The sequence below is a fragment of the Crocuta crocuta genome, unplaced genomic scaffold (assembly GCF_008692635.1).
Source record: "Crocuta crocuta isolate KB4526 unplaced genomic scaffold, BGI_CrCroc_1.0 scaffold378, whole genome shotgun sequence".
In the NCBI taxonomy this organism is placed as follows: Eukaryota; Metazoa; Chordata; class Mammalia; order Carnivora; family Hyaenidae; genus Crocuta; species Crocuta crocuta.
The window spans coordinates 1,276,853-1,292,286 of NW_027528871.1; the positions used below are offsets into that span (position 1 = coordinate 1,276,853).

The following is a 15,434-nucleotide window of genomic DNA, read 5'->3' on the forward strand; positions in this document are numbered from 1 at the left end:
AAATGTCAGTTTTATCCTTTCACAGACACAGCCTACAACAATGGTTTTAAAAAGCAATAAGCAGGGGCACCTGGGTGGCTCAGTCGGTTGAGCATCTGACTTCCGCTCAGGTCATAATCTCGCGGTTGGTGGGTTCAAGCCCCGCGTCGGGCTCTGTGCTGACAGCTCAGAGCCTGGAGCCTGCTTTGGATTCTGTGTCTCCCTCTCTCTCTGACCCTCCCCTGCTCACGCTGTCTCTCTCTCAAAAATAAATAAAAAAACATTAAAAATTTTTTTTAAAAAAAGCAATAAGCAATAATAACAAATAAGAGTTAACACTATGGATGGGGCACCTGGGTGGCTCAGCTGGTTAAGTGTCTGATTCTTGGCTTGGGTTCTGGTCATGATCTCATGGTTCGTGGGACTGAGACATGCATTCAGGTCTGCATTGACAGCATGGGCCTGCTTGAGATTTTCTCTCTCCCTCTCTCTCTCTCTCTCTCTCTGCCCCTCCCCAGCTCATGTGGGCATGCGCTCTCTCTCTCTCTGTCTCAAAATAAATAAATAAAAGAAAGAGTTAACATTGCAGAAGGAGGATGATGAATTTCCATAGTTGTCATATTATTAAATTCAAATGTCTAGTTTTTAGCATAGAAATCACAAGGCATACAAAATAAAACAGCAAATTATGGCTCATTTAACTAAAAACAAAAAAATCAACAGAAACTTTCCCTGAAAAACATTTCATGGTAGATATACTAGTAAAGACTTGAAATTATCATCTTAAAGTTGCTCAAAGAAAAGGAAGAACTAAAGGGTATAGAAAAGCAAACAAACAAAAATAGTAAAAAATAAAACACAATGTATGACAAAAATAGAGAAAAATCTCAAAAAGAAATCCAAAAATGACATTGTGGAGCTTAAAAGTACAATACCTAAAATAAAAAATTCATTAGAGGGTTTCACAGGTAGATCTGAGTAAGCAGTAAAAAGAACTAATGAACTTGAAGATGGGACAATGAAAATTTTTGCTTCTAAGCAACAGGAAAAACAAAGATTCAAGAAAAATGAACAGAGCCAAAGGGACCAGTGGCTCACAATCATACTGTGGGAGTCCCAAAAAAAGAGAGTGAGAAAGGGACAGAGAGAATATTTCAAGAAATAATACCTGAAATCTTCACCAATGAATGTATACATCAATGAAGTTCAATGAATTTCTAGTAGATGAACTCAAAGAGGCCCACACCAAGACACATCATTATCAACTTTCAAACTCCAAAGACTAAGAGAGAAACTTGAAAGCAGCAATGACAAGGTAACTCATTATATACATGACATCCTCACAAACATTATTAGCAGATTTCTCATTAGAAATTTTGGGGGCCAAAAGGCAGAAGGATGGTTTATTCAAAGTGCTAAAAGGAAAAAATTGCCCTACATTTGACAAAATTGTTTGCCAAAAATGAGGGATAAATTAAGACATTCTGGATAGATAAAAGCTGAGTCAGTCCATTACTGCTAGACTTGCACTGCAAGAAATGCTCAAGGGAGTCCTGCAAGTTAAAATAAAAAGACCTAGACAACAACTCACAGTCAAAGAGGAAATAAAGATCTCAATAAAGGTAAATACATTGAAACCACAAAAGCTAGTACTACTGGATAATGATTTCCAACTGCACTGGTGGTTTACTACATGACCTAAGAGACTTTATATTTTTTTAAAAAATATTTTCTAAAAGCTATTATAACTGTAACTTTAGTTTGTAACTCCAAATTTTGTTTTCTACCTAACTTAAGATATTAACACATTTGAAACAATTTTTGGTTCATGTTCTTGGCACAGAATGCATAAAGATGTAATCTTTTGATACCAACAACCAAAAAGGATGCGGATGGAGATATACAAGATCAGGATTTTTATATATTATTGCAGTTAAGCTAATATAAATTCAAATTAAAGTGTTATACCTTTAGGATTTTAAATAAAGTCCCCATGGTAACCACAAAGAAAATAGCTATAGGATATACACAGAAATAAATGAGACAGGAATTTAAACATTTTACCACACAAAAAATGACCAAATACAAAAGAAGGCAGTAATGTGGAAAATAAAGGACAAAAAGATATAACACATATAGAAAATTACACAAGTCCTTGAATTTATACTTTAAATATAAATGAATTAAACTCTCTAATCAAAAGACAGAGATTGGAAGAATGCCTTGTCATATTTTCCAACTATATATTGTCTACAAGAGATTTACTTTAGATCCAAAGACACAAATAGACTGAACATGAATGGATGGAGAGGATTATCCACACAAATAAAAAGAGAGCAGGGCTGGTTATATTGATATCAGACAAAATAAACTTTAAATAAAAAAATGTTACAAGAGACTAAAAGGACATTATATATTAATAGAAGTTTCAATACAGCAAGAAGATATAAAAATTATAAGCATGTACATCTGCTGACAGACCATCAAAATATGTGAAGCAAAAATTGACAGAAATGAAGGGAGAAGTATTTCAACAATAATAGTTGGGAGTCTTCAATACTCTACTCACAATAATGGATAGAACAATCAGACAGAAGATAAGTAAGGAAACAGGACTTAAACAACAAAATAAACCAACTAGATTTAGCAGATATATACAGAATACTATCCAAAAGCAAGAACAAATGCATTATTCATAAGTGCACACAGGATATTTTCCAAAATAAATCATGTGTTAGGTCACAAATTTAAGTATAAAAAGACTTTAAAAGTTAGATATCAGATAAAGTAAGTTTTTTTTTTTTTTAATTTTTATTTCTAGGAGAGAGAGAGACAGCGTGAGCAAGGGAGGGTCAGAGAGAGAGGGAGTCACAGACTCTGAAACAGGCTCCAGGCTCTGAGCTGGCAGTCAGATGTGCAGTCAAGATAGAGAAATGTGAATTATTTATTAATACTTATATTATGAGGCAAGAAGCTGGAAAATACTAGTGCAAGCAATATTTACTAGAGTTTGAAAAGAATGCAAAAATATTTCTACTGAAAAATAAATAAACCTTTGTAAAAAAGCTCAAATTTATATTGGACCTTGAAGGAAGGAAAAGAAAGAGTAGAAGGAGTAACATAAACTTAAGCATGGCCAGAAGAGCAGAGAATGCATGTATGACACAATGAGTAGACAGGTTTTGATGTGCCATGTGTTTATTTAAGGACTTGTTATGAGATAAAGGAGAGGAATATGTAAAGCACGTGCATGCATGCACGCGCACACGCACACAAACGTTGAGTATTGTCAACCATTTTAAAACGTGATTACCTGAATCATAACTTATATAATTTGATTAGAGAAATGGAAATATTTTCCAGTTTACTTTATGGACCCTAATGGCTGATCTTTTACATATCCTGGAAAATGAGAATTCTATTTTAGAAAGCATTGCTGTACACAATAGTGATTATTTGTTATTTGTTTGCTTATCTATTTAGAGAGATAGAGCATGAATAGGGGGAGCAGAGAGCAAGGGAGAGAGAGAATCTCAGGCAGGCTCTGTGATGTCAACATAAAGCCTAACAAAGGGCTTGATCCCATGAACCTCAAGATCATGACCTGAGCCAAAATCGAGTTGGTTACTTAACTGACTGAGCCACACATGATTTAAAAGAGTTGAGAACCAGAGTAGTGTCAGTCTCTGAAACCATTTCTGATCATGCCAGTCCATGGTGTTCATCCTTTCCTACAGGATAGCACTACAGAAGAAGATGTTAGAACCTTCCTAATAATAGAATCTTGAGCCACTTACCATACAAAGAAAAAGAAAAAACTCCTCCTTAAACTTTGAGGATATTTATGTACTATAATACAGAAAAATGGTGTTCATAATAATGAATTTAACAATAAAACATCAAATAATGTTTACTAAAATAGAATAGGTAGGCATGATTTCAAAAATTGTAGGGGTAAAAAATTTAAAAACATGTCTTCTAAAATTACTTATCAGTTACATTCACTATTAAAATAACCATCATGGTCATCCCACAGCTATTCTTCACTAGAAATAAGAAAAATTTATGAGCTACATTCTAGGACAAATCATATTTATTTATTTATTTTTACTCTGATTATTAAAATGTCCCAAAAAGTGTATATTTGAGCAGTTAAATGGACTCTATTTTTTTAAGTTTCCTTTAAAAAAATTGTTTTAAATGTTTATTATTGAGACAGAAATACAGCACGAGTGGGGGAGGGACAGAGAGCGAGGGAGACACAGAATCAGAAATAGGCTCCAGGCTCTGAGCTGTCAGCACACAGCCTGATGCCAGGCTCGAACCCACGAACCGTGAAATCATGACCTGAGCCGAAGTCGGACGCTGAATCGACTTGAGCGACCCCGGCGCCCCCTTTTTTTGAAATTTCACAGTCATTACTATGAATACTTCCATCCTCTTGTGCATTAAATTCCTACAAAACACTCAAGAAATATTCAGTTTGTTTTCTTACTACTCACAAACATCTTTCACACATAAATTAATTTCATTTCTTCATACCATTTATTTCTCTGATTTATAAAATTATATACGTAGGGGTGCCTGTGTGGTTTGTCAGTTGAACTTCTTACTTCGGCTCAGGTCATGACCTCATGGTTTGTGAGTTCGAGCCCCACATTAGGCTCTGTGCTGACAGCCTGGAGCCTGCTTTGAATTCTGTGTCTCCCTCTCCTTTGCCCCTCCTTAACTCACACCCTGTCTCTCCTTCAATCTCTCACAATTAAAAAGCATTAAAAAACTAAACTAAACTAAACTAAGATAAAATAAAATAATACATATAAAGAAAACTCATTAATTTTCTTAAAAATTTAAAAATTATTTGTATAGAAGTTCTATTATTATAGCAGTGCTATTCTAGAAGTGCTATTATTATAGCAAAGACCAGGCAAAGTACAGAATTATGAATGAATTTGGGTCTCCATATTGAGATATTATGGGGAAGTTTCCAGAATAAAAATAATTTTACTTCAGGCTGTTATTCACTCAGCTTCTGCACTGGCCTCATTCCCTGTATATTTTGATCTACATAGTTTAAATTCATTAAGATTATAATTTTATATAAATTTCCAATTTGGGTGGGGTTTATTTTTATAATGTACACTATGAAAATAGTCCAAGATATTCTTGTTTTGATTTTTAACATATATAATTTTTTCCATTACATTCAAATTAGGAGAAATTTCCTTTCACTGAAAATACAGAATTTACGTGGATTACCTTTATCCCCCTATCTTTGTAATTCACAAGATTTTACAGCACTTGTATTTAATATAGACAGGTGATTTTTATAGTCCATTTCCCTTTTACCATGATAATCATTTTCCTTCAGGAAGATTTATGTGGGAAATAGTATAATTGTAGAAAATATTCCTTGAAGATAATTTTTAAAAGCATTAGAATTTATTAAAATTTTTATATCTGCAGCAGTGTAGAGCTGATACTAAACAATGATTATTTAAAATTGTTTCTAAAATAGTAAAATTGAATAGTATGAAATATGAAAATTCAGTTTCACCCAGGCAATTGTAAATAACATGGATTAAAGAAACATTTAGAACAAAAATCTTGAATGTAACTTAACATGATATTACAATAACTTTTAGCTATTAGAAAACTACAGGAAAACTACACATTCTCTTATAGAAAAGAAACATTTCTCCTATAATGGGAAAGAGTTATGTCTCATAGATTACTTAAAAATAAACAAACAAACCCCCAAGCCCTCTTAGACCCATTTAATCACAGTTAGTAGCCAAAGAAGTCGGTTGAGAACTAGTATATTGATACAGCATTGTGAACATGAAGTAGCTATCATGTTCATGTCATTGAACCACATGAACCCCTTACTCATTATTTATAAAAGATGCCTGCTAATATATATATACAAAACAAAGAAAGTTTGTGAAAATAGGTGTTTTTATTTATTTTTATTAAAAAAAGTTTACTGTTTCTTTATTTTAAGAGAGAGAGAGAGTGTGCGCCCGTGAGCAGGAGCGGGGAAGGGGCAGAAAGAGAAGACACAGAATCTGAAGCATGGTCCAGATTCCGAGGTGAGGTGTCAGTACAGAGTCTGACTTGAGGGTGGGTGGAGTTCGGGGGGTGAGGGTTGAACTCCAAACCGCAAGATCACGTCTTGAGCTCATGTCAGTTGCCTAATGGACTGAGCCACCCTGGTGCCCCGTGATAATATGTGTTTTAAGAACACAGACAGGGGCGCCTGGGTGGCTTAGTCGGTTAAGCGTCCGACTTTCGCTTAGGTCATGATCTCGCGGTTCGTGGGTTCGGGCCCCGCGTCGGGCTCTGTGCTGACTGCCAGCTCAGAGCCTGGAGCCTGTTTCAGTCTGTGACTCCCTCTCTGTCTGACCCTCCCCTGCTCACGCTGTCTCTCTCTCTCTCCTAGAAAAAAAAAAAAAAAAACATTAAAAAAAAAAGAACACAGACAAACACACACAAAATGATAAGATAAAATAAAAATTTGAAAGGGACCTTTGTGTGTTTGGTTGGTAGATAGGGGACACAGAAGGCAGAAAGACCCATAAGTATGATCATGTCATATGTCATGCAGGGTCATTTGAGATGCATTACCAAAAGAACACCAAAAAATAAAAAAAAATAAGTTTTTAAGTAACAAAGACATATCAATTATTTCTTTCATTGTTTTTTGGTGGCATCATAACACATTAAACTCCTGACAAATTTAGGAAAGTCACACATTAGGTCACATCGTAATATGGTAAAACATATTTAAAGAAATATCTGTATGGGCTTACTCTAACTTTAGTTGAGTTATGATGCTCATTCTCATAATTTTCATCCTGAATTTTAAATAATCTTTTAATAATCTTCTTTTTAAGTATGAATAACAGTAAAAAGGTTTTATATTCAATGATGGTCATAGAAAAACTTGTACAACATTAACTTTAATAAAATATTTCCACTGACAATATGTTACTTTATTTTTGAGTCACAATTCAGAACAAAAGTAGCCCAGTTCTGTATATATACACTAAAAAATGAATTAATAATTTAGCAGAAAGACATCTGCCCTATTATATTATGATTCACTCTGTTTATGGACATAACATTGCATCCTTACAATACGTTCTTCAATTATCACTGAAGAATCCAATAACTGTTGTATAATTTGAAGTCTATTGTATAATAAGTGGGTTTTTGAACAAAAAAAATTTGAGGTGAATATCAAATAACATGTTTTCCAATAAAGAGCTGGTTGTTTCAAAATTATCTTTTGGATTCTAACAGGTTCTATTACATAATAAAAAAATATCTACCACCAGGCAAACCTACCTTACTGAATAATTTCAACGGGTACCATTTATATCATAGTCTATGTAAACGGCTCTTTTTGTGGTTGTATATTACACAATACATCCAACTGTACACAATGTATGGTGGCCTTTGTTATTCTGGGTATTATTGGGGAAACTGCCAAATTTTGAAGCTTAAATTCATACTTAAATTTTTTACTTAATGTGCATATGAAGCTAGACAGTTTCCAAGAAAAATGCGATTTTTTTTTTACTATAAGCCACACAAGAAAGCAAGAAGTTTAGCTAATTATAGGTACTAATCATTACTCAGTAAGAAACAATGATATGCTCAGTTTTCCTAAAAGTCTAATTTTAAATACTATGTCATCAATAGATTAACAAATTAATATATTGTTTTAAAATTGAAAAATATAATATTACAATAAAAATTATAAATATCTGTATATGAAGATGAGACAGTCAGTCGAAGTACACTTACACCCATAGTCCTACAGAACTCAGGAAAGTCTCAGGAATTTTAAGTCCAATGAAATGAGGGCACACAACTGGATCGTCATCAAACATTAAAACAACTGTACTCTTGTGCCCTCTTCCCAGATTAAAGAGAAGATGAGTTCCTCTCTCTCACCTTAACAGAAGGTCTACTATCTGAGTAAGCGGGACCACTGAAGTCTGGAATTCTAAACATGAGGGAGTATGGAGTTGATGTGCTAGACAAAACTTTGTGGGAACCATCAGATACCATCTGACACCAGCTGCCTTTCCATAGTGTCCTGATAGCCAGGTATGACAGAAATAACCAACAGCCTTAAAACAGATCCAAAAATAGTTACCGTTTCTCAACCTTTGTTGATGGAAATGTTAGAAACCCATCTGATCTCAAGGCTTGGAAAACCCTGTCTTTACAAACAGAGATCAGGGTGTTTTCTCCTCATGTTTAAATATACACATCCAGGCAAGGATCACCAACTATTTGGGGAAAGTTTCCAATGTGAATGACAGAGAACAAAACAAATGATAACAACAACAAAATAAGTCTAGGAAAAATAAACCAAATCAGGCAGCAAAAAAAAAAAAAAATGCTGGAANAATGAGAAACTATTAGAGAATGAAAGATTAAACATTTTAAAAATTGATAGGTAAATTGAAAGATATGTGTTGAAAAACCCAGGGTAGAGTAAAAGATGGAAGTAGAGACAATGAGAGATAACACAGGAAACATGGGAGTATTACTTGAAAAAAGGTAACATTTGGTTAAGAAATTTTAATACAAAGCAATGAGGAAAACTTTAAAAAAAAAACCTTGTATATCTTACTCCTTAGGGCATTAATGCCCAGTTATAAAGGCAAAATACTTTCTCAATGCAATTCATGTAAAAGAACACTTTGTAGGCCATATCAAGCCTGTGGACTAAGAGAATGTGAGTGGGCGTGGGACGGTGGGGGCGTTCTGTGAATGGCAGAGCACTGAGGTGATTCCTAGTGAAAAATGAAAACATGGAGGAACTAGGTGCTGTAACAGGGCTGTCGGCACATGGAAATTCCATACATGTAATAAGTAAATTTTTCATTGTTGATGTAGAGTCCCAGACTGAATCTATATAAATGGTATTCAGCTTTCAGTTTTGGAGTATCCAAGCCAGAAAGAGTCTTTATTCCAAGCTACTGGTGCCACTGAATTTAGGACACCTCCTTTGGGACAAAGGAAGGTGCTGGGAAGTAGCATCTCTTTAGGTGCTTATCTTCCTTAGTATTTGATCTATTAATCTTCACTCTATCCCAGTTTAAGCTCCTGTATTTAAAATCAGTTTGCGGACCTACTGGGCACAGGCAGAGAATTTTAAATCCAAACCTATCCTTTAAAACAATCTTGGAAAGAAAATCTTATTGAATGCTACTTCTTCACAAAGCTGAACAAAGATTTCTCTACCATATTAACTGATTTTTTTCTTAGGTTTTAATTAAAATAGAACTTTTGCTAAACTTAAAATCTGGATAAAAAAGTTTGGCATCATACGATCATAAGCTTAATCACAATGTTTATAAACTAAATGCTATAAGGTTAAAATTACCACCAATAGATTAAAATATACATACTGCAGTTGCATCCTGCAAAGCAATATTGAAGGTTTAGTGAAATTATGCAATGAAAAAACTATAAAGTCCAATTGTGAACTTATTTCTAAATTGTAGTTAGTTATTAGTCTTCGATTAGTAAAAATGGCAAGAATTTGGGTAAGTCTCCAATGAATGCTCCATTTACAAAATGCTACTATTTTCAAATAAAAATGATCTCCCTTATTATTTTCAGGAACAAAGAGAAATTCTACTACAACCTTAGATCTAAATAAAGCAGAACATATAATAATCTTGGTTGAAATTGAAAGGATGTTTATGTGTGATCCTACCTGGCTAAACATTTCACAGATTAAAAAGAGATAGATTATGCTATTTGAGAGAATTGTTTTATGCTCTGATAAAAAGAACTTGATATATTAAAATGTTAATTTTTCATTTTTGTTTTGAATACTCGAAAATGAGTACCTGTTTTGCAAGATTATTATCTTCTCTTCATTTGTGCCCAATGAGGTATACAGAACATGCTTACAAAGTGTTAAATGACAGGGTAATGGAAATGTCATGTAACCCTCCCAATCCGAAAAAATCTTGCTACACCTGTGATACACATTTTTCACTCAAAATTAAATGTCAAAATGACTTCCATTTGAAGTTTAAATAGTTCAAGTTGTTATCAGATTTGTTCACAATTCATGTTTTGAAATTTAGTTTTGGGTCACATCAGTGATTGGGATGATCAGTAAGGCTTCAGCTAAACCTTGAAGAATGTAATAATTGATCTAGACCGCAACTGTACCCTAAACCTAGGACCAGGTGCAGAGTAAGCAGGTGAAATTCAAAGGAAGTTAATTAATAAGTTATTTAGAATCAGAATCTACTAACAGATTTTTTTTTTTTTTTTGGCTAACATTTCCTTGCTTATGCCACACAATCAAGCAAGAGCTGATATTTATTTTAAGGTAGAAGGAGATACATGAGTAATATATAATGAATCATAGATATTTATGAACCAGGAAAAATAACTGAACATCAACTAAACTCATGTAAATTAAAAGAAATAAATAAAACGACGCTGAGGATACAAAGTAGTAGCTGAAATGTTCTTGGCTATAGTACCCGTCTTTTCACAGATAAATCTAAATGTATCTTCTAACAAATGCCTCAAAGGCAATGACTATAATTATGCTTACAAAACTTTCTCAAACTTTAAAACGATTAGCACAAGCTACACAACAAAGGCACAAAAGAAGCATTTCTCCACTATTCAAAATTATGCATGTGCTTTAAAAAACGTTGTCAGAATTTCAACAATATGGTCACACATACAGCCAGGAGAACAAGTCCTTTAAATATGCTTAAAATAATGCATACTGTTTTTAAAAATCTTTTTAGGTGTACATATTAAACAACAGAAAAGGAAGGCAAACTCTGAAATATGAAAAATGATGTGGGTGGGGAGACTGCAGCTGGAGGAGCAGCCACGTAATTGTTGTTGTGTGAAGAACTGCAGTCCTGTTGAAATATCAGCTGGGACTCGGACAATGAGAGCGATTGCACAGATCGGTAGTACACAAGATTAGGTTCCAATGTCCTCATGGAGGAAAGAAGAGGGAGGTTTGAGGCTTGGGCCCCTGCATGGAGCCAGGATTGTCAAAGTTCTTGGAAAAAAGTAAGTGTGGGCTAAAGAAAATTTGTTTGGCTTGGCTTTGAACCAAATCCCATTTAGCAAAGAGGTGGGATAAATACTTCTTTGGAAATTAGTAACTGCAAATCTGCTCTCATAGTGCAGGGGCACTCGAATCAAGAAATTAACTTAAGGTGTTCTAGTGCTTCCACCTTTGTAAAGTTTCAGAGCAACTATCCAAAGCAAAGAAATATTTCTGTGGAAGAATGCACCCAAACCCCAGGCCTTGCATGGTTCCAATAAGATTAGCAAAATATGAGATCGCAATTTAAAATCATAAAATATACCACTAAACAAGACACCATGAGTGAGATACTGCAGAAACATACAATCATCTAATGTAATATATATAAATAAAAAAATGTAATTATTGGGGGGCCTGGGTGGCTTGGTTGGGTGGGTGTCTGACTTTGGTTCAGGTCATGATCTCACAGTCTGTGAGATTGAGCCCCATGTCGGGCTCTGTGCGGGCAGCTTGGAGCCTGGAGCGTGCTTTGGAGTCCGTGTCTCCCTCTCTCTCTGCCCCTCTGCCACTTATGCTCTGTCTCTCTATCAAAAATAATATAAAAAAATAAAAAAAATTTAATGTGATTGTTAATTTAAAACCTTAATAGGTTTAATGGTAGCTTAAACATAAGTGAACAAAGGATTAGTGAAATAGTAGGCAGAAATGAATAATAACATGGTAAAATAATAAAACAATAAAACATAGGTACAGAGATACGATATTCTAACTTCTAAAATAACAAGTTTAGCATATAACTTAGATTTTCAGAATAACAGAATACAGAATATGAGGGGAGAGAAAATATTCCTATTCAAAAAGGTAATGAATTTTCCAGAATGGATGAAAGACACCAATCTTCAGATTGAGGACCATAATGAACCTCAGACAGAACAAATAAATAACTCCACATGAAGACATATGTAATTTAAACCTCAAGACACCAAATTAAAGTAGATATCACAAAACCAGCCTAAGAAAAAATTAAAACTATTTACAAAGAAAAAACTTCTATATGACGGTGATATATTTAACTTAGGCAAATTACTCCCTCAGTTCTCTATTTAAGTCCTTCCTGTAGCTATCTAAAACACATTACAACAAACACACACACACGTTAAACATTATATATATGTGTGTGTTTGTGTGTGTGTATGTATATATATGTATACACATATATGTATGTCATGTACATGTATATATACCATACATATAACATTTATATATATATATATATATATATATATATATACACACACATATATNTGTCTCTGCTCCTCCCCCTCTTGCACTGTGTGTCTCTCTCTCTCAAAAATAAACGTTAAACAAATTTTTAAAAATATACTTGAAATTATATATATATGAGCTATACTCATACTTTACAGGGAAGTAATCTATGTTCCACTTTCAGAACTTTTTTTTTTTTTTGACAGAGAGAAGGAAAGCACCTGAGTGGGGGAAGGTCAGAGGGGGGAGAGAGGGAGAGAGAATGAGAGAGAGAGAGAGAGAGAGAGAGAGAGAGAGACTATCTCAAGGAGGCTCCATGCTCAGCTCTAATCCCAATGTGAGGCTCAATCCCATGACCCTGTGATGATGACCTAACCTAAGATCAAGAGTCGGATGCTCAACTGACTGAGCCTCCCAAGCGCCCCACTTTTGTTGTTCTTAACTGAATAAAGGATAAATGGGGCATAACAGTCAACAGTGCCAGCTTTGGAATCTGATTTCCTGTCAGGGCTTGAATTTTAGTTTCACTATTATTTATCCATATGACTTTATAGATAAGAAGCTAAATTTTATAGTCTCAGTCTTCTACTTTATATGGAATGCCTTCAGCTTCAACCTCTCTAAAATAGAGGATATTCATACGAACAAATTCTTCATTTTGTAGTAAAAAATCTATTGACTTAATTTATTGTATGTTCTTAACAGAGTGACCAAAATAGAATGAATATTTAGGAACCATGAACTGAATTGCACCCCTTCCCCCCTTCCATTCCAATGTTGAAGCCCTACGCTTAGTGAGGTCATGGGGGTGGAGTCCCATGAAGGAATCAGTGTTCTCATAAGAAGAAGAAGAGAAACCAAATCTTTGGATATTCTGATCTCATTGGCAAGCTTTAAGCTATCCAAGGCGGAGGATATTGACTGTCATTCATGTAATGTCTCTGACTGATGCTTGAAACTCACCAAAGAGGTTTCTGACACATGTTTTCTTTCTACATAAAATATTCACAGGTAAAGAATATACCTATCATATATACTCTGAATGTCTAATTTCTGGGACAGCGATTTCTTGTTGTAAATTAATAAATGTTCTTTATTATATATCACTTTTATAAACATGGAAATCTGCTTTTGACAGATGGATACATGGAGTAACAAAATCAGGTCTTTGAACATGAACAAGTGTGTCAGATCAAAGCCATTATGAATTCTTCATGGTGTTGCAACCTTGTAAGAAGTCTTGAGAGAATCTATTAACCTTCTTCCCTAGGGTGGAGGAGAGAGGTGTGGCGGTACTCCTCTGCCAAGTTTAATTTATCTAACGTTCAGCTTTAACCTTATTTGTCTTCAGGGTTGTTCACAAGCACCCACCTTGCGTGTTCTATAGTGTCAGAAATAATTTATTTCTCTTTCTGTCTCTCCCTTTTCACCCTCTCTTGTTCTCTCTCTCTTATAAATATTAATCTTGCATCTAGGGTAATGGTTGTTTCCCCTGGAATCCTAGAATTCACTGCTTCATTCTTTCAGGGTACTATCTTCTCTCCTGAACCACATAGCATTTTCACAAAGATCATTACCTCCCCAAATCCTCATATCATTAGAGGAAATTATAGGGGCTGACATGTTTAGGGGGCATTATTTGAAGTATGTGATAAATGACTGAAGGCAGATTAATATTTCTGGCACTTCTGTCAAAAACCCATTATTCTGAGTAAAAATGAACAAGCAGGTACCAACACAGGTGAAACTAGGATGATTTTACCTGTTCTATCTTCGAGGTCCACTAAAACAATCCTTCAGAGGAGGGTTCATGCTTTTCTTCATAGTTCAGCTCATGCTTTTCACAGAATCCTTACACCATACATATTAGGATCAGGGGCCAGCAGAGGAGCGACACTATAATTTCCTCACCATTTTCCTTACTATTCTTTTGTAGTTCTAGATCTCTATCAATAGACTCCACCTCTCATAAATCTCAATTTATTATGATTTCCTACATTAGTTTCTTCTTGTAATGGGAAAACATATCACATTTTCACAACATGATGAAATTCTATATAAATGAACAGAAGTGCTGTAAATTGTTTTAGCTTCTCGGAATTAGCTTATTCTATTGCTCTACCTGCCATAATTAGTAGTAAAAGCTCATGTTTTTGAAACATAATTTTGAAATAAATTTTAACAGACAGATGAATTTTTATAGATTTTTTCATAAATGAATGTATAATATATCTACATTTTATAGTATGACTTTTACACCTTCTTATGGAAGAGGTCTTATTAATAAATGAAAAACAAGCACATGTTTTAGAATATTCAGTCATCCAATATGACACGTCAGCAGTTGTTTCTCCACAACCAAAATTTTAAATACTAACTTTTCTCCTCTAATATTGAACTTTGGAGATGTTTTAAAACCCATCTTTATTAAAGATAAAAAATTTCCCAATCTTTATTAAAGTTATTCTCAAGAAGAATAGGGCAGTAGAAATGTCTTCCAAAGTCTACTAAGAGAAAAAACAAACAAACAAAAAACAACAGGACATATTGAAGAAAAATAAAAACCCAATCACACAAGCACATTGAAGATCAGCTTGAATTAACCAACACAATTTGAAATCACTGACTCACTTTGAACTCCATGGGAGCGTACTATTTTCCAGGTTTCTGATGCCACTTCTTTGACATCCACTTGATAGTGATGAATGGGCACACCTCCATGGGAGTCTGGCTTGTTGAAAGAAACCTTGGCTGTGGTCTGTGACAACTCTATAATCTTCACTCCATAGGGACTGGATGGCACATCTACGAATGAGTAGAAACAAAGGAAATGTAAGCCAGGTAATATGGATGACCATTATTTAAACTTATGGTATTTTGAAAATTAGGAATAAAGGAAAATTTCTCCCTGTATTCCTTATTATGTTTGAATTACAAAGCTTGCATAAACTGCTGAATAATGTGTTCAAGTTACAAGAAAGTACACATTAGTCCATCTTTATAACTACAGCAAATAAAGATTAAAATATTCAATAACAAATTTAATTGATTGAGGCAGACATGTTACTTCTACCTTTTCTATACAATATTAGGATTTTATTTGCATTCATGGAAAACAATCTCCTGT

The 15,434-nt window shown here is 34.2% G+C and overlaps 1 protein-coding gene across 3 annotated transcripts in view; it reads right to left on the reverse strand.

Annotated features, from left to right (window-relative positions):
* NCAM2 (neural cell adhesion molecule 2) overlaps positions 1-15,434 on the reverse strand; it is a 506,271-nt gene that overhangs the window by 63,357 nt on the left and 427,480 nt on the right. For all 3 annotated transcript variants that reach the window (XM_077756475.1, XM_077756477.1, XM_077756476.1), the window contains one exon: positions 14,939-15,112. In XM_077756475.1, coding sequence (XP_077612601.1) covers positions 14,939-15,112 — 174 coding nt within the window. The remainder of the gene's footprint in view (positions 1-14,938; positions 15,113-15,434) is intronic.